At 37.9% G+C, this 18,352-nt stretch overlaps 2 protein-coding genes across 5 annotated transcripts in view; one reads left to right on the forward strand and one right to left on the reverse strand.

Moving 5' to 3' along the window:
• Positions 1–12,580, forward strand: part of Ccne2 (cyclin E2) — an 18,804-nt gene extending 6,224 nt beyond the window's left edge. For 3 of the 4 annotated variants that reach the window (XM_010619598.2, XM_019206832.2, XM_010619599.2), the window contains 11 exons: positions 402–440; positions 538–634; positions 720–776; positions 1,653–1,804; positions 2,719–2,854; positions 5,213–5,359; positions 6,557–6,652; positions 7,415–7,549; positions 10,119–10,230; positions 10,788–10,945; positions 11,327–12,580. In XM_010619598.2, coding sequence (XP_010617900.1) covers positions 427–440; positions 538–634; positions 720–776; positions 1,653–1,804; positions 2,719–2,854; positions 5,213–5,359; positions 6,557–6,652; positions 7,415–7,549; positions 10,119–10,230; positions 10,788–10,945; positions 11,327–11,440 — 1,218 coding nt within the window. In that variant the 5' untranslated portion in view covers positions 402–426 and the 3' untranslated portion in view covers positions 11,441–12,580. Of the gene's footprint in view, positions 1–26; positions 176–401; positions 441–537; positions 635–719; positions 777–1,652; positions 1,805–2,718; positions 2,855–5,212; positions 5,360–6,556; positions 6,653–7,414; positions 7,550–10,118; positions 10,231–10,787; positions 10,946–11,326 lie in introns of those variants that run through there. The other variant, XM_033760073.1, reaches the window with a different exon arrangement.
• A 148-nt stretch (positions 12,581–12,728) lies between these two features.
• Positions 12,729–18,352, reverse strand: part of Ints8 (integrator complex subunit 8) — a 57,597-nt gene continuing 51,973 nt past the window's right edge. Inside the window, exons 25-28 of the mRNA XM_010619600.2 lie at positions 16,921–16,994; positions 16,787–16,851; positions 16,493–16,536; positions 12,729–12,888 (exon numbers count right to left, since the gene is read on the reverse strand). Of these exons, the coding sequence (XP_010617902.1) occupies positions 12,772–12,888; positions 16,493–16,536; positions 16,787–16,851; positions 16,921–16,994 (300 nt within the window). The 3' untranslated portion in view covers positions 12,729–12,771. The remainder of the gene's footprint in view (positions 12,889–16,492; positions 16,537–16,786; positions 16,852–16,920; positions 16,995–18,352) is intronic.

Raw genomic sequence — 18,352 nt, forward strand, 5'->3', positions numbered from 1 at the left:
CTCTCCAAATTGGCGCGGAACCGGCCTCTCCTCAGCGCTTCGCCCGCGCGGCCCCCTCTGCCGCCGACCGTGCAGGAGCTGAGGGCGGGCGCTGCCTCAGTCCCGCTGTGGTGTGGGGGGAGACTGTGGAGGGCCCGAAAAAGCCAGTCCGCCGAGACCGGCCCTCGCGTTCAGGGTACATATTTGAAGGCACTCGCGTCCGGGCTGTGCATTCAATCGAGGAAATGCAGGAATGTGTCCAGAATAAATTACCATGAGATAGCTAAAGGAGTGCAAAACACGACGTGGTGAAATGGCCCTGGCCACCTTTGTAAGCTCTGATGAGCTCTGATTGACAGTTGGAGAATTTGGGTAGCAATGTACAGTACTTAACTCTGGTTTTTCTTCTCCCCTCACTTCAGAGTTTCATACACCTGAAAGAAGAGAATGTCAAGACGCAGGTAACATTATTTGTCTTGGAGACATGTTTCAAAATGAGCTGCTGCCTTTGAAGTGCATGACTTACTAATTAACTTCCTTTTAAAAAATTCTATGCAGTAGCCGTTTACAAGCTAAGCAGCATGCCCAGCCCAGCCAGCCAGACTCCGCGCAAGAAGCCCAGATAATCCAGGCCAAGAAGAGAAAAACAGCACAGGTGAGTTAAGGACAAAGAAAGGGAGGGGAGAGAGAGAGACTCCTTGCTGGAACTTAGTTTAACGATGGTCTTTTCTATTTTCCAGGATGTCAAAAAAAGAAAAGAAGACAAAGTCACCAGGAAACATCAATATGAGATAAGGGTAATTGCAGAAGTGGGCTTGGTGGTTTTGGGGAAAACAAATGCAGGAGAGGATAAATAAGAATAATGTGTTATTGCTTTGCAAAAGAAGGATTTCTCTGTCACTTTTAATGCTCCTGGAGGTCAGCAGGAAGGAGGTTTATATATGTCTGAGTCCTACTACAGCTGCAGAGTAAGTTTGCCTTGAAGCAGCTGGTTCCTTTTTGTAAATCCCTCCCTCTTGGAGCTGCCTGGTGCACCAGGGCCCGCCTAATCTGCCTGATATTCTGCTCTTTGTTCCTTCTCAGACTATAGTAGACGGTCCTAATAGCTGCTGCTTTGGCGAAAATAGGGTGTGAGATCACTGATAGCCTGGCATCCAACCCTGTGCTACCTCTTCTTCTTATGTGTTGTATAGAAAGCACAGTGATTGCCTTTAAAACCAGCATTATTGAAAGAAGAATCCTTTGCTCCCACTAGATTGTATTTTTAAGGTTTTTGCATTCAAGTATTCTAAAGTATTGGAGAAGGGCTTAACTTTGAAAGCCTTTTATTTAAAAAGGTACCTTTGCTGCCACTTCTAGAAAACTGCAGTTTCTTTTACCTTGAAAGTGATTGGTATTTTATTTATATTACAGATGTGTTTTATTAGTCCTCTTTACTAATGTCTTATATTACTAGAATTGTATTTTATTGTCTAAAACATCCTCTTTACGAAGATTGATGTGAACTAGTGGCTTATTTATAAAGTGTTAATGTCATATTAGCCAGATTGTTAACAATGTTAGCTAAAACTACAAATTGTTTAGAAACATTAGCTTTATTTATGAAAGATCCAGGACAAAAGCTAAAGTTTCTTATTGCATAAATAGATATTCTTTGTCTTTTTAAATTACAGAACTGTTGGCCACCTTTGTTATCTGGGGGAGTCAGTCCTTGCATTCTCATTGAAACACCCCACAAAGACATAGGAACAAGTGACTTCTCTAGATTTACAAGCTACAGATTTAAAAATCTTTTTATTAATCCTTCACCTTTGCCAGATTTAAGGTAAGAAAAATTTCAGCACTTTTATATCAAAGGTTAAAATTGTACTACTGACTTTACTAAAAATAGTGTCATGTATTACCATTTGCCTTCATTATAGAGAAACTTATAAAAATTGCATTCTTTACTAATAGTTAAACATGTATTTTATCTGAGAGTAGTTCTATTGCAAATGATAGGAGTAGTTAAAACATTGGTTCTGTAAAGTTATTTTCATTAGTAGACTTAGCAGAACTGGTTTTTTGTTTGTTTTTAGTTTTTTGAGACAGTCTCACTGTAGTCCAGGCTGGCTTTGAACTCAGTAATCCTCCTGCCTCAGTTTCGTGAATGCTGGGGTCACAGGCATGGATACAGTATTGGTATAGGGGCCACGAGCACTGTGTAAAAGAGACTCCAACTGTATGTACCACAGCAGCCGGGGGATCAGCCCACCACAGGAACTCATTTTCCTCCCCTAGAAACTCCTTTCCGGGATGGTTTTTTGAGAGGGTCTCACTATGTAGTTCAGACTGCCCTGGAACTCACTGTGTAGCCCAGGTTGGTCTCAAACTCACAGCGACCTCCTGCCTCAGCCTCTCAAGTGCTGGGATTACAGGCATGCTTAAGTAGAATTTAAATAATTTATCTAAAGTAGCATAAGTAAGTGGGGTGAGAGCACTCTTTTGAAATCTGCCAGTTTTAGATGATCACATTCCAAGTCACTATAGTATTTCAGGCTTCTACTTTCTCCTGCAGAAGAAATGGTTTCTAAAAATTAAAGTAAAAATATTTTTCTAACTTAAAAGCTACTTCTTTCAAATTCGAATTGAAAGTTAGATTTTAATGTCTCATTTGGATTTATGCTATGTAAACTGAGAGCTTGTATGTTGTGTAGATCACACAATGTAAATTGTGGTTATTTTTATCCCTTTCCATAGCTGGGGATGTTCCAAGGAGGTTTGGCTAAACATGTTAAAAAAGGAAAGCACGTATATTCATGACAAGAATTTTGAAGTTTTGCATTGTGACCTGGAGCCACAGATGAGGTCGATACTTCTGGACTGGCTCTTAGAGGTATTTTCCAGCACTATAAATTTCCTTTATTGCTGTATGATGGGAAAATATTTAGATATAAATTTGTTTTCTGTGCCTTCAGAGTATATTGCCCATTGCCAGCAAGCCTTCTTTCTTGGGGTACTTAACAGTAGTTGGTGGTAACCAAAGTGGGTAAGAGTAACTTTGTAAGAGTAAAATCGGGGGCTGGGGGTGCAGCTCAGTGACAGTGTATGGTCGAAGTGTGCACGTAGCAGGTGTGAGTGCCTGGGTTCAGTCTCCAGCACCAAAACAAAACAGTAAAGTCATAAGGACACAACCACTGCATATAACCTGAGCCCAGTTTGGAATTCTTGGTATGTTGGATATTGCTATGTAGTAGACACTGTTCTGGGTGGGGACGGTACTCAAATTAGTGGAATGTATAATTGACCAGGTTTTAAATACTGCCATGAAGAGAGCCTGGGCTAGGTTTCAAGTCCCTCAGAAGTCCTTTTCTGCATTACCAAAATTAAATCATTTGGAATATTTATTTCTGTGACATAAACCATGATGGGGCTTTAGGTTATCCAGAAGCCCTACCCCGCCTCCAAGTTCCATGTAGCTTTCCTTTATAATGTACCTCTGTTCCTTTCAAAAATAACACTATGAGCTGGGTGGGTGGTGCACACCTGTGATTCCAGCACTTGGGAGGCTGAGAGAGGAGGCTCACAGTGAGTTTAAGGCCAGCCTGGGCTACAAAGTGAGACCCTGTCTCAAATAACCCCTACCCCAATGCTGTACCATCAGTTTAAATGAACAATAGTAATCCTGAAATCTTATATGTCTGAGTCATCATTTTCTGTCTTGTTTAGGTGTGTTTCCTTTATTTGGATAATTATTTCTGAGGAAATGATTTTATGTTGATGACAAACTGGCCTTCTAACACTTGTATATTTGCTTTGTTGTTTACCTTTATAATAGAGATGTTGCATTCTAGGGAGAAACACTAGGCTTTTTATTAGAGTAGCAAATAGCAGAATAGATCAGAGAAGCTGTCAGAAAAGATTTTAAGGGTACCAAATGTCCCTTTGCATCAGGTCGTCTTCCTTGTTTTGACTAGATGGAAAGATTGTATTGTAATAGTACAGATAAAAAGAAAGTAGTTGGGTTTTAACTTTTCACTTTTGGCACTAGGGATTCAACACTGGGTACATGTAGTACCGCTGAGCTACATTCCAGCCAAGGTTTTGACCTTTTCTTAGTGTCTAGAGATCATGGAATAAACTGAAGCAGAACTAATGTTAATGCAAATTTTTTTCCTTTTTATCTGATTTTTATCCAGTGTTTGTTGTCCTATCTAGGGTTTTCTGTTTTTCCCTATTATTATATATACAAAATCATATAAAAATAAATCCAACACTGTTACATTCTACTTTGTCTCGATATATTCTTTTAGTCCAAGAGTTCGGGGATGGTTCAACATTTGAAAATCTATTAATTTTATCACCTTACTAGGCTGAGTGAGAAAAATCCCAAGATCCCCATGGGTACAAAAGATGTTTTTATAAAATCCAACATCCATTTTTTTATTTAAAAATACATAAGCTAAAAGATTTTTTTAAGCACAGTATTTATTAGAAACTTACGTATTTTTATCCTGTTTCCTCTTCTCCAAAAAGAATGTCACCTACTTTTATAGAGTTGAAACTTAAAGCTTTCTCTTGAAATATGGAAATAACATACTATTATTTACTGTTAATAACATTAGTGAAACATTAGGGCAATTCCCACTAAAGTCAGACTATACAAGAGACAAGACTTTATCACTGTCTCAAAAGGGCTGGGTCCAGGTGTACTAAAGCACACCTATGATCCCAGTACTTTGGAGGCTGAGGCAGGAGGATCATCATGATTTTGAGGCTAGCCTGGACTACATACTGAATTCAAAACCAGCCTGAACTACATAGCAAGACCTTATCTTAAAATGAAGAAAAAGAGGGAGAAAGGAGCCAGAGGCTTAGCTCAGCACTGGAGCACTCCCCTAATATATGGGAACCACTGTGTTCAGTCCCTAGCACCATAAAACAAAACTGTGGACAATCTATACAACTAAGATTAAAAATAAATGAGGGGGCCAGGGATTTAGCTCAGTGGTGCTGCCTGGCCAGTGCAAGGTCCTGAGTTCAATCCCCAGTACCGGGGGGTGGGGGAGAATAAATGAGGATGGTAATAGATTTGTTTATTCTCTCAGTACATTTTTGTCTCCTATTTTAGCTTTGGTATTCTAATAATCAAAGTTTGGTTTGAAAGTATTCTAAAGTCTGGCATGTTAAGAGATGACTTTGTAATTTAGAGAAATTCTAAGGGTAATATTTAAATGTTTGGATTCTTCTGTAGGTATGTGAAGTGTACACACTTCATAGGGAAACATTTTATCTTGCACAAGACTTTTTTGATAGATTTATGTTGACACAAAGGGATATAAATAAAAACATGCTTCAACTTATTGGAATTACCTCGTTATTCATTGCTTCCAAACTTGAGGTAAGTTATTCAAGTTTATATTATCACCAAACTTTTTTTTTTTTGACTGACAGATTAATCCGACAGAGTACTGTCATTTTGATAGAAATTCCTTAGGTGAATGGTTTCCTCAGTGTATTTTCTGAACATTGTGATGCAGATGGAAGGAAAAAATTACTGTAGTTTCTGAGCCTATTACATGTCTCTGGTTTAGATTCTAGGGTTACCGTGTGAGATGACCCATGACTTACTGTGCCAAACAAAATGTATCAATGCTATCTTTATGTACATGACCATGGCCCTTGGATTCACTAGAATGACCTTTGAAAACTACATAGCAAATCAAATAAAAGAAATGCTATGTTGGGTTGGAATAATGGTTTAACCAGTCTTAATTTTTGTATCCAATGGTGGCGTCATGCTAGGAAGCAACTCCTTTCTGGTCTGAGATTTTCCTTCACATGAGCACAATCGACTTTTCTTGAGTAATACACTGTGGACATCATCAGTACTTCTTACAGCTGGGATCAAGTCTTGCTAAGTCACTTTGCTACCCAGCCTGGCTCCGATGTGCACTTCTACTTCAGCCTCTCAGAGTGCTGAGTTTACAGGTGTGAGCCCCACAATCTTAAAACAAGTTGGCTTTTTTTTTTTTTTTTTTTTTTTTATACAGGGTCTTGCTGTATTTCAGAGTGGTCTCACTATATATCCCAGGCTGGTCTCGAATTTATGGCCATCCTCCTGCCTCAGCCTCAGAGTGCTGGGATTACAGGTGTGCACCACCACACCCAAAAATCTTTTTGTTGGTACTGGGGATCGAAAAGCTTTTTTGTTTTTAACTCAGCTAGTTAAGATAATCTAGTTGTTTATTGACTGAACTTTAAAGTTAATTCTAGGAAAATAAGTCTTTATGTTCAATAGTTGATAATTTAGAAGTCTACGTAGGAAAAATATCTTTTTTGTTGTTGTTGTTTTTGGTACCGGGGATCAAACTTGAGTTCTTGGGCTTGCGAGGCAGGCGGCAGAACCACTGAGCTAAATCCTCAGCCCAAAAATATCTTAAATGTAAGGTTTGTTTTAACTACATAGTGTAGTTATTTTACTAAGATTTATAATCGATTTGTGAAGTTGTCATTAAAACTGAAGCTTGTGTATGGTTTGTATATAGTTGCTTTAGTCACAATCTCAATTGTGGTTAATAAAAATTTCAATTTAAAGGAAATCTACGCTCCCAAACTCCAAGAGTTTGCTTATGTCACTGATGGTGCTTGCAGTGAGGAGGATATTGTAAGGATGGAACTCATTATATTAAAGGTAATATTATGTTTTTATTTCTTCTTGCAACTTAGTAACACAGTAGTTATGAAATGACCACCAATACTAAAATGTCAATCAAAATGAGGTTTTGGTTAGTACCATCCAGTTAAGAGGTTAATGCATCAAAGTACTAACAGTAGTGATGGCTGGGAGGGAAATTTGCTTAACCTGTAAACCTTCCGTGGTGTTATATGTGTACACACCCGGTAATAGGAAATTTTTAAAATATTTTTTATTAGTACAGGTTTGCAGTATATGATTCATTTTGGGTGATGTGTACATGTATATGCAGAGGTCTTTTTTTATTTTGACCTCCTTTCCTTCCAATCCTTCTTTCCCTCCCTACATTTCTATTTTTTTCTTTAAATTTCTTTTCCCTTCCTTCCCTCCCTTCTCCTCCCATCTTATTCCCCTTCCCTTTTGACCAAATTCTTCGTACTTCTCAATTATCTATTCCCCATTTTGCTCCTTATTTATACTTTCGGCTTCTCACACAAGAGAAGCCATGTGACATTTAAGCTTGTGTGCATGATTTATCTCACTTACTTAAGATGCATCCATTTACCTAAAAACGCCTCAAGTTTGTCCTTTATTGCAGAGTAATGCTCCACTGTATGTATTTTACTTATTTATTTATTTAAATACCATGTTTTGTCCATTCCTCTTCATGGGTATATGGGTTGTTTCTAGCGTTTAGCTGTTATGAATTGTGCTGCTATAAACATGGGTGTAACAGGCATTTTTAAATTCCATTAACAGGCTTTAAAGTGGGAACTTTGTCCTGTCACAGTCATCTCCTGGTTACATCTCTTTCTCCAAGTTGATGCTCTTAAGGATGCTCCCAAAGTTCTTCTACCTCAGTATTCTCAGGAAACCTTCATTCACATAGCCCAGGTATTGATGTTACTAAAGATACCCTAATGTCACTGTTAATTCCAGGTCTGTTCGTGTACACAGTCTTAAGTAGGCTACATAACAACTATTTTGTTATGGCATATTGAACTGAATTCTTTTAATGGACTACAGCAAAACTTTTGACACATAAAATACTGTCTCAAATATTTTCACTGTTCAGTAATTCCAGAAAACAAAGCCCTTAAATTTCTATGAGTACTCTCATCATTAGGAGTCCAAAATAGAATTAAATATCTTTTTTTGCTATAAAATAGAAAAATCTTTTTAGCCAGAAGTCTTTAGGCTTTAAAATGGTATTATTCTATCATTCATTCTTTTTATACTTGAATACAAAGGGTGCCTACTTGTTACATGTCAGTAGAATTTAAATCACCTTTTTATAATACGATTTTTAAAAACTTAAGTCAAATTTAGTTTTCCTAGGCCAGTATGTAACAAATGTTCTAACAAAGTAAAGAAGAAAGATCCCATTCTGTTGCCTACTGCTTGTAATTTTTTTTTTCTTTTAGCACTGGGGATTGAACCCAGGGAGCAATGAGCTACATCCTCAGCCCTATTCATTTAAATTTTGAGACAAGCTCTCACTAAGTTGCCCAGATTCAGTGAACTACTTGTGATCCTCCTGTCTTAGCCTCTGAGTGTGCCACAGTGCCAGGAATTACAAGCAATAATTTAAGGCTGCAGTATCTACTATGTACAAAATGGAAGAAATTTTATTCTATATAGGATGTGAAAACATTACCAATGGAATAGAAAGATTGTGGCATTTTAGAATGAAGATTAAAATTTGTGTTTTAAATCTAACAGTCATATTGTGAATGCTAAAGTGCGACAGCCAATAAATGTTGGGATACCTTCATTCTATAAAAGTTTCTAAGAAAGGCTAATTTTTTTCAGTCAGAATTCCCAGCATTTCCACAGGCAACTATACTGTTGATGAGGAGGGTAAACTGATAACATGGAAAGTTTCTAGAAATAGAAGGGGCTGGGGATTTAGTTCAGTGGTGCTGCCGCCTGCCTCACAAGTGCAAGGACCTAAGTTCGATCCCCAGTACCAAAAAAAAAAAATAGAAATATAATAGAAGTTGAACATCCCTAATCAAAAACTGAAGTGCTGTAAGCCAGGCGTGGTGGCGCACGCCTATATTCCCAGCACTTGGGAGGCTGAGGCAGGAGGATCTATGAGTTTGAGACCAGCCTGGGCTACACAGTGAGTTCCAGGTCAGTCTCAACTACATAGTGAGATCCTGTCTCAAAAAACAAAAAAAAACCAAACAACTGAAGTGCTGGGTGGGGGGTTTGGCTCAGTGGTTCTGCTTTCTGCTTCACAAGCACAAGGGCCCAAATTTGATTCCCGGTACCAAAAAAAAAAAAAATAAGAGCTCCAAAATTGGAAAATCTTTGAATACCAACATGACACATCAAGTAAGATTCTATACCTGACAGGACAGTCAGAATGTAGGTGCACTGAAGAGACTGTATAAGTCAGGCTACATTTACAGTTCATCTTACCCCCCAAGAAACCTCATATATATATGCAAATACGGCAAACATAAATGAACTTCACATTTAGACTTCCATCCCATCCCTAAGAAATCTCATGTATATGCAGATCCATCAAAATCTAAAACCCCAAACACTCCTAGCCCTGAAGATTTCTGATAAGCAAATCCCAACCTATGGTAATATTTCACTTCTCCTTTCCTGTTTATTACCTTCTAGACCAACGAGGGCCAGTATTTTGTTTCACTGGACAGGCATCACTTCAAACCTCTGAATTCTAGCCCTCTTACCCACCCCACTGCTACTTGTTCAGTTCTCTTACTGCCTAGACTATATACCATTTAGCTACTCTCATTGCTTAGAACCATGTTCCACTCTAGTCTGCCAGCCACACTGAAGTCTAAGGTATTTTTCTTGAAATGTTAACTTTCCTGACTTAAAATCTTTGAGTTTCGATTAACTACAGAATAGTGTTGATTTCCTAAAGGCCCCTTATGATCTAATCTAGATCTCTCTAGCTACCCTTTTTTGCATAAGAATTGAACTAAGAGCCAGGCTTGGTGGCACACCTGTAATCCCAGCACTTGGGAGGCTGAGGTTTCAGGATCATCACGCAAGAGTTCAAGGCCAGCCTGAACTACATACCAAGACCCTGTCTCAAAAAAATACTGGAAGGTGCTCATTTTATAATTCTCACCTCAAGTGCTGAACTACTTGCATTGCAAGTAATTTTGTTCTACTTTCATACATTCTTTACCTCCCATTTTTCCTACTTTTATCTTTTATGATTCATTTAAGGGACCAGAAGCCCTGTCTTTTCCATTCTAGATCTGGTGCCCTCCCTACTTCTCATCAGTCCACATTGCAGTAATTTTTGTCTAATCACTCTGACCTGCAGTCCCAAGACTTGACTTCTTTCAAGAGATTATCTCTGAATCCTTTGAGTTTCAGCAATTCTGGAATATGGTATATATGAGACTCCCAAAATGTTAACTGATTGACTCTAGTAATGCTGATACCCTTCTTTTTGCTTTTCCTTTGTTAGCTTTTGGATCTGTGTATTCTAGCCATTGACTCATTAGAATTTCAGTACCGAATACTGGCTGCTGCTGCCCTGTGTCATTTTACCTCCATTGAAGTAGTTAAGAAAGCTTCAGGTAAGACCTGACATTTTGCTGTCTTCCTTTTCATAACTTCTAATGGCACTGTAACTTACGAATTTTAACATACTGCCAAGCATGGGTTAAATGAAGTGATTCTCTTCCTGTTATAGTTCAGTGTATCTCACAAAAAAATAAGGCCAAATGAAACTTAAATCCATTTTAAGTGAATCAACACAGTTTGTAAGTCTGGTTTAAGAAGTATTTAAGCTAGGCATGGTGGTATATGCCTGTAATCTCAGCACTTGAGAGGCTGAGGCAGGATTGCTGTTAGTTCGAGGCCAGCTTGAACTACAGTGAGACCCTGTCTCCAAAAAAAGAGTTCTTTAGAATTTGGTAATTTCTTTATATATAGAAGATACTGGTTAAGAGGGTCTTATGTCCTTTTACCCATTAATTAAGTCATGCTATAATAGTTTCAGAGTGATCTTTTGATTTTGATTTATTGTGGCTTTTCTTTTAAATGAGTCTAAGTAGAAAGAAATACTTAATATGTAAGACAATTAGATATAAGACAGTTTCTGATGTAGTCTTCACGTTTTTCTTAAATCCAGGTTTGGAATGGGACAATATCTCAGAATGTGTAGACTGGATGGTGCCTTTTGTCAGTGTAGTAAAAAGTGCTAGTCCGGTGAAGCTGAAGACTTTTAAGAAGATACCTATGGAAGACAGACATAATATCCAGACACATACAAATTATTTGGCCATGCTGGTATGTTTTTGTTTCATCAGGCTCTCTAGAAAGTCCTAAAACTGATAGTATGGAAATACCACTTCCTTCAGTGAAGGATTATGTAAGGGGGAAATAATGGGCACAGTTTTCAAAAATGGAGAAAAAAAAATTTGAAATCAAGTTAAAATTTGAATTATCTCAAGATTAATGCTAATAGTCTAGGTAAGAGTTTAAAACATATATATATATTCCAGGTAGTTCACATTGAACTTTCAGAATGAATTCAGAGTTGCAAGGATGTAGATCATTACATTAGGTCTGAATAGTCTAAAGTAGACAGGTAAAAGTCTGGTGTGACTTTGTTTTACTGTATCATTATTTTATCGTGTTAATTGCTGTATGATTTCTTCACATTTATAGGATGAAGTCAGTTATGTAAACACCTTCAGAAAAGGGGGACAGCTGTCACCAGTTTGCAATGGAGGCATTATGACACCACCAAAGAGCACAGAAAAACCACCAGGAAAGCACTAAAGATGTCAGCTAAGCAAACAAGTTCAAATTGAGCAATACTATGTTGAATCTACTAAAGTTTTACAGGAAAACAGCTTTGATTACCATTGCCAATTCAGATGTTACACTGCCATACTTTGATTTTTAGAAAAAAACTTTAAAATTGGCGCTAAATATACTTCCTATTAGCTGTTAAAGAAACAGCAGGACATGTTTACATAGATGACTTCATTTTCAAGGTGACTGGACAGAAGCCAACTGTGATTTATGCCATGGAAACTTTTAATGCAGTGTTATGTGTCTTGATAAACTGGGAACTTTATCATTGGTGTTTCAGACTAGGTAAGTGCTACCTTAAAGGGTACATTAAGTGATACAGTACTTTGAATCTAGCTTTTAGATTCTTAAAATTCCTATACTCTAGTGCAATTTGGTTTTTGAAAATAAAACTTAAATTTGTTTACAAAGATTTAGTTTTGTAATAAGGTGACTAATTTATCTAAAGCTGTTGTAGGAAGCTATTATAAAACTTGAATTTTTACAAATGGTGAAATTAAATCTGTTTTTAGATCGTTTATTTGCTTTGCCATAATACTTTTTAATCAGTAAGGTGTCGATAACACGATGTTGAAACTGCTCTGAACAGTGGGAGTACCAAAGAAATTACAGCAGGATTGGTGCCGTGGCTCCTATTCGGGGCTCTGACACAGGTCGCTTTACAATGGCCTTTCTGTATATCACAATTTGGGTGAAAAACTTAAGTACCTTTTCAAACTGTTTATACAAAACAGTCACTTTATTGCTCTTAAGCTATCCCTATGTTTTTGTTTTTTGATTTTTGTTTTTTTTTAGCATGACTAAGGCTTTATTTATGTTTCCAAAATATTAAAAGTCCGTTTTAAATTCCTACATTATGAGATGAAGACAGTGTCAAAATTAACATTTGACCTGACTTTCTATTTTCTTATGGCAGAAAAATATTAAATGTATACTGACTCCTAAAAATCTATTTATTAAAATAAAACTTGACATAGAACTTGCTGTATATATGCTAATTCTACATATTTTAAATCAGCTTTTTTTAGATAAATTCAGTCTCAAAAAGTATATTTAATTAGAAAGTTACACCAGACTGCTAGTTGTTACCAGACCTGTAGATCTCTTCTACCTTTGAAGAAATTGTAATTAAAGCTATTGTTAGTCTTCTCTATAGTTTGTTTTTAAATTAATGTTTCAGTATTTTGTCTGAAAAGAAAACACCACTAAGTGTATATATATATGTATTATATAAACAATTTTAATACTATTTTTAGCCCATTGTTTAAAAATAAACGCTACACATTTTTAACTGCTTAAAAGTAAAGTTTTGCCATTGCTTGAAGAAACTTTTTTTTCCTTCTCTGTGCCGCCAGCTGTAACACTTCTTCTGGGTTGCTTGCATTCAATTCTGTCTGTCCAATGGCTTTGATCTTTTCAAAACAGAAAAGTGAAATTACTGGAGATCTAGTAAAGAATTAAGTCTCAGAAGTATATACAATATAAAGCTACTTACCTGCTAATAATGTTACCGATTAACTGCATCTCTAATTGTAAAACCTAAGAACTGTGGAAAAAAGTAACTGATTTAAGCTGCTCTTAAGGAAAATATGAAATGCTGAACTATGATTTGTGGAATCACGTTTAGTCACATTTTACTACATTGGGTAAATACAGACAGGTATGTTTCCATGAGTGAAAAATACTTGTAAGCTTTCCTAGGTGATCTGACAGTTTTACAGGTGACATGTTAAGGCTCCAAAAAGTTGCCTATAAAAAAAAAAAATCACAATTTAAATTTCAGGTCTTTACTTTTTCTGTTTTATAAAACAGTGGTAGCTCCGGCTGGCCTCAAACTTCTGCCTCAGCCTCCCAAGTGCTGGAATTACACGGATACACCGCCAGGCCTGGCTAGAGTCTTGCCTTTTTAAAATTTTTGTTAGTACATGTTTGTAGTACATCATGGTTACATTTTCCATGAGGAGTTGGTACACGCATCTAACATCAATTCTTTTTTCATTCCCTCCCCCTTCCCTACTCTATCTTTTGGTTCTCTTTTCCCATTTGAAAATGAACTCCCTATTCTAACATGCAAAAATAGCTGCTTAGCACTAAAAAGGTATCATGGCTTGCTTTTCATAATTAGAACGTTTTTCACTATTAAATAGCCAGTTTTCTGCTATAGAATGTTTAAATGAGAACAGTTTAGGACCCAAAAATCTACACACATTTTTTTTTTCAAATACAAAAACAACAATTAGAACTCCTTTAAATAGGACTGTTCTGTACATGGCTATAAAATCCAAAGTTTAAGACAGGTTGAAGTGGAAATCTGATAGTTGTGAGAAATAACAACACCCATGTGGGGACCAGTCAAAACCATGAGTATATGGGATTAACCAGGAAGGATGGGAGGGGGTGTGATCAGAAAATAACCTAAGGGTTAACTTCTTGGGAAAACTAAGTTAAAAGTGGGCAAGAGAGACCACAAGAAAAAAAGGAAGGGGCTGGGGACCTGCCTCGTGAGCACAAGGTCCCAAGTTCAATCCCCAGTACCAAAAAAAGAAAAAGGAAGGTCAGGGAAAAGAATAAAATAAAAGTGATTTCAGGGAAGCCACAGGGATAAAAAAATTTCAAGGCGGCAAGAAATTAAAAGAGTAAGAAAAGCATCCATTGGCTTTTGCATTCGGTAACCTGAGAAAATGAAAAGTGACTGCGAAAGTCAGACTACTGGGCTGAACTCAAAACACCAAACGGTGAGAGGTCTGGAGGTGGCAGCACAAAGGTTTTTATTAAAGATGAAGGGATTCACAGACTCTGCAAGAGGCTGACAGTATAGGCAAAGGTATGACTAAAATTTTGATCTCAGAGGAGACAGAATCAGAAGCTTAAAAATTTGCCTTTAAAGCTAGGTGGTGGTGCATGGTGGTGGAGCATGCCTGTAATCCCAGCACTTGGGAGGCTGAGGCAGGAGGATTGCTGTGAGTTTGAAACCAGCCTGAGCTACACAGTGAGTTCCAGGTCAGTCTCAACTACATAGTGAGACCCTGTCTCAAAAAAAAAAAAAAAAAATGCCTTTGAAGAGATACTAGTAACCTCTTACTGACCTGAAGAGTGGGTTGTTTTCAAGGTAGAAAGCAGTGACTTGATACACTTTCCAGGGCTATAACTCCCATAAGGACTAGGCTAGGTGGTCTTTTTCTGGGCTATCCCAAGCATACAAGACCTAAGGAAATTACTGAAAATGGAAAAAGTAGAGGGCGGGGACTTAACACGGAATGTCTAAAATCCCTGGGAAAAACAGCTTACTAAATCACAGGTAAAACAATTTAAAAAGGTGAGAAGGGATCAAATGTCAGAATCTATCGTTCAGTATTGGCATGTTGGACAGTTGTAGGACTTTTTCCAAGACTGTGACTAAGACTTCCAAAACAGGTAAACAAAAATCCACAAGATGCTGAAATATTCACCAAAGAATAATTGTGGCAGTCAACCACTGTTAGCTGAAGTTCTCAAAACCTGGCTCCTCAGACTACCTACAGAGCCTCACAGACTGAGTGACAATCAGGCCTGCCTAGCATACACACATTGGTATTGCTGCTCTCAGGACGAGTAGGGAAGACGAGAGGGACTGACTGACTGGCCACAGGCATCAATACTGCACTCATCGCGGCTATGGCTATAGGTGGCTGGTGGAGAGGTGATAATCAGTACGAATGAGACGGCAAAAGCCAGTGAACACAGGCGTGATGGCTAAGTTCCACGTGCGGACAAGCCAGCCAGTTTAGATACAATACAAGGTAAGTTTCAAAGAACGGGCTTAAGGACAATGACACAAGTGAAAATGTTTAGAAACGGGGTCTGGGGATTTAGCTCGGTGGTTTAGCCACCTGCCTTGCAAATGAAAGGGTCTAAGTTTGATCCCCAGTACCAGAATAAAAAGAAAAAAAAAATGGTAAAGGAGAGCTGAGGAAGTTTTGACTGCCTTGAGACTCCAGGTAGACTAAAAATGGAAGAATGAGTAGCCTCCCATCAAGGGCCAAGTTCACGGTTATTTCTTTAAAATGTGCCATCATTGACCTGTTTCCTTAACAGGCAAACAAGCCCAAGTGCAAAGCTCTAGTCCAAAGCATATCTGCAGCGAGTGATCACTAACTCGGCAAATGTTAGGTAGTCTATATAAAAGTTAAAATGTTTCGGCACGTAAGTCAAACTTAAATAATGCACCTACTGGGAACCTACATGCCAGGCACTACTCTAGTTACCAACTACGAGCAAATCAATTCCTTGTCCTCACAGGGAAACATCACAGGGGTGTGCAGGGTGGGGGCACATTTTAGGATGGTCAGGAAAGGATGTCTCTGCCTGTCTGCCCTCTCCTGAGAGATACCTAAGGGAAACTGAATCTGGAAAAGACTCAATGTCTCCTAATTAGGGGATGAATGTTCTTGACATGTTCAAACCCCATGAGGGATACTGGCACAGCAGAAGTTAACAAGGGGTAGGAAGTCAGATGGGCAAGCCACAGGCCAAGTCTTAGTGTGGCTTTGCAACCATCTAAGAACTTTTGTGAGATGAGAAACCATTTGAAGATTTGGAGCAGAGAAATAACAGTGTTTTAAAGTAAAATGGAATAGCTAATAGCTGGGTGTGGTGGTGCACGCCATAAGCCCAGCACTTGGGAAGCTGAGGCAGGAGGATTGCTGTGAGTTCGAGATCAGCCTACACAGTGAGTTCCAGGTCAGTCTCCACTACACAGTGAGAACCTGTCTCAATAAACAACAAAAAATGGAATACCTCATACTATCAAAAAAGGAACATTTAAAAAACACTGAAGGGCCAGGAATTTGGCTCAGTGGTTCCACTGCCTGCCTCACTAGCTCAAAGACATGAGTTTGATCCCCGGTACCAAAATAAATACTGATAACCAAATTCTGGCAGTAACTGGGCACACAGTCTTTTGTTGTTACAAATGCTAAGTGCTTAAAATCTGGAAACTTAAGTACATCGCTGAAGAAAAGACATAAAGTAACTTACCGCAATTTGTCTTTTATCTGTTTCTCCTCTTTTATGATGAAGATCTGAATGAATCAGTTAAGAATAATGAATCTGATCTCAGGATAGAACGGAGGACAGTTTTAAAATTTTTGGGTTTTTTTTTGGTACCAGGGATCGAACTTGAGTCCATGCACTTGCAAGGCAGGCGGCAGCACCACTGAGCTAAATCCCCAGCCCAGTTTGTAAATTTTGATTTGAAAAATACATAGTATGCTGAACTTTAATTTGCAGAAATGAACTGTTATAAAATTACAAACGTGGATGGAAGGATACAAGTCAAGTATTCCAAGATGGTGACATCCCAAATGTAGTCATAGTAGGAGTCCATGGCATCATGACTGAAAAAGAGAATTCTGTTACTACTTTCTTAAGCAGAAAACCCTCATTTATTAAAAAACCATTTATACCTGTTTTGTTCCTGCAGTGACTTAAAAGCTGTTTTGTAGTCAATTTCTCTGAGGAACTGACATAAAATTGCCACCTACCAAAAAAAAAGAAAGAAAATGAATGGTTTTGTGTAATAGTGACTCTCCTGGTTTGGAGGATAATCTTTAATTATTCTTGTTTTGTTTTGGTGTTTTCAGAGAGGGTCTAGTGCTCTATAGTCCACACTGTCCTTGCCTTCACTATATAACCCAGGCTAGCCTCAAAGTTCTGTCAATCCTCCTGTCTCAGCCTCCCAAGTGCAGGAATTACAGGTGTGCAACACTATCCCTTGCAACTTTTATTCTTATATAAAGAATATTTTAAGAAGCCTTGCAGGCCATTCCAAATATAGTTATGGATTCCATCCAATTTTAATTTCAAAAACCTTTACCCAAGTCTCACCAGTATTTTCTTCATCTGGGACATAAACCATAAATTTTTAGAGCTTTGCTTATCTGAATGAGAAGCTGGTAAAAAGCCAGTTCAGAAAACTGAACTAAGAGGATAGAAAACCACTGAGTGAAAGTGTCAGGACATTCAAAACATGCAATTAAACCTTAAAGCACACAATTCAGCTTTTAGCATATTCACAAAACTGTACAACCATCGCCACTATTTGATTCGAAAACATTTTCATTACCACCCCGTCAAAAAGCCCCATACTCATCAGCAGTAACTCTTATTACTTCTCTGAAGCCTGTGAATTTATCTGCCTGTAAACCAGTCTAGAAATTTGCTTATTGTGGACATATGTGTGGCTTTGTCTTTCTTAGTCATCTTTCAAGGTGTATCCATATTTCATCTGTACTTGGAGTAAAATACTGTATGGATACACCACATTTTAGTAGCCATTCATCAGCTGGTGGACACGGTGACTGTCCTACTTTTTGGCTACTGTGCATGCTCTTTTCAGGAACATGCACAACCATTTCTGTGGACGTATGTTTTCAATTCTCGTGGGTATTTACCTCGGAACTGTTAGGTCGTACAGTAATTCCAAAGCTTTCTGAGGAACTGACAACTCTTTTCCAAAGGCTGTACCACTGTATACCCTGACCTGTGGAGGAAGGCCCTAATTCCTCTACACCTTTACCAAGAGCAGTTATTAGATGTCTCTGACATCAGCCATCCTAGTGGGGGTGAAGCACTATCTCAGTGGGGTTTTATTCACATATCCCAGTGACTAATGGAAATATATATAATGTTAAGTATAAGAAAACCTAAGAATGACTCTTTTCCATTTGGAGGTTCAAAGGTCAATGTTTTCTACTTTATACTTTCATTTTAGTCAAAATTCTACAAACTACTAAAATAAATTTAAAGAATATGCCAGACTCTTGAACACCATTAATTTAAGTAATTCGGATAAAGAAGTTATTTCCCAGTCTAGTGTTTTCTATACTATTCCTAACA

Source organism: Fukomys damarensis, unplaced genomic scaffold (assembly GCF_012274545.1).
Source record: "Fukomys damarensis isolate Sample0158 unplaced genomic scaffold, DMR_v1.0_HiC HiC_scaffold_5, whole genome shotgun sequence".
Classification (NCBI taxonomy): Eukaryota; Metazoa; Chordata; class Mammalia; order Rodentia; family Bathyergidae; genus Fukomys; species Fukomys damarensis.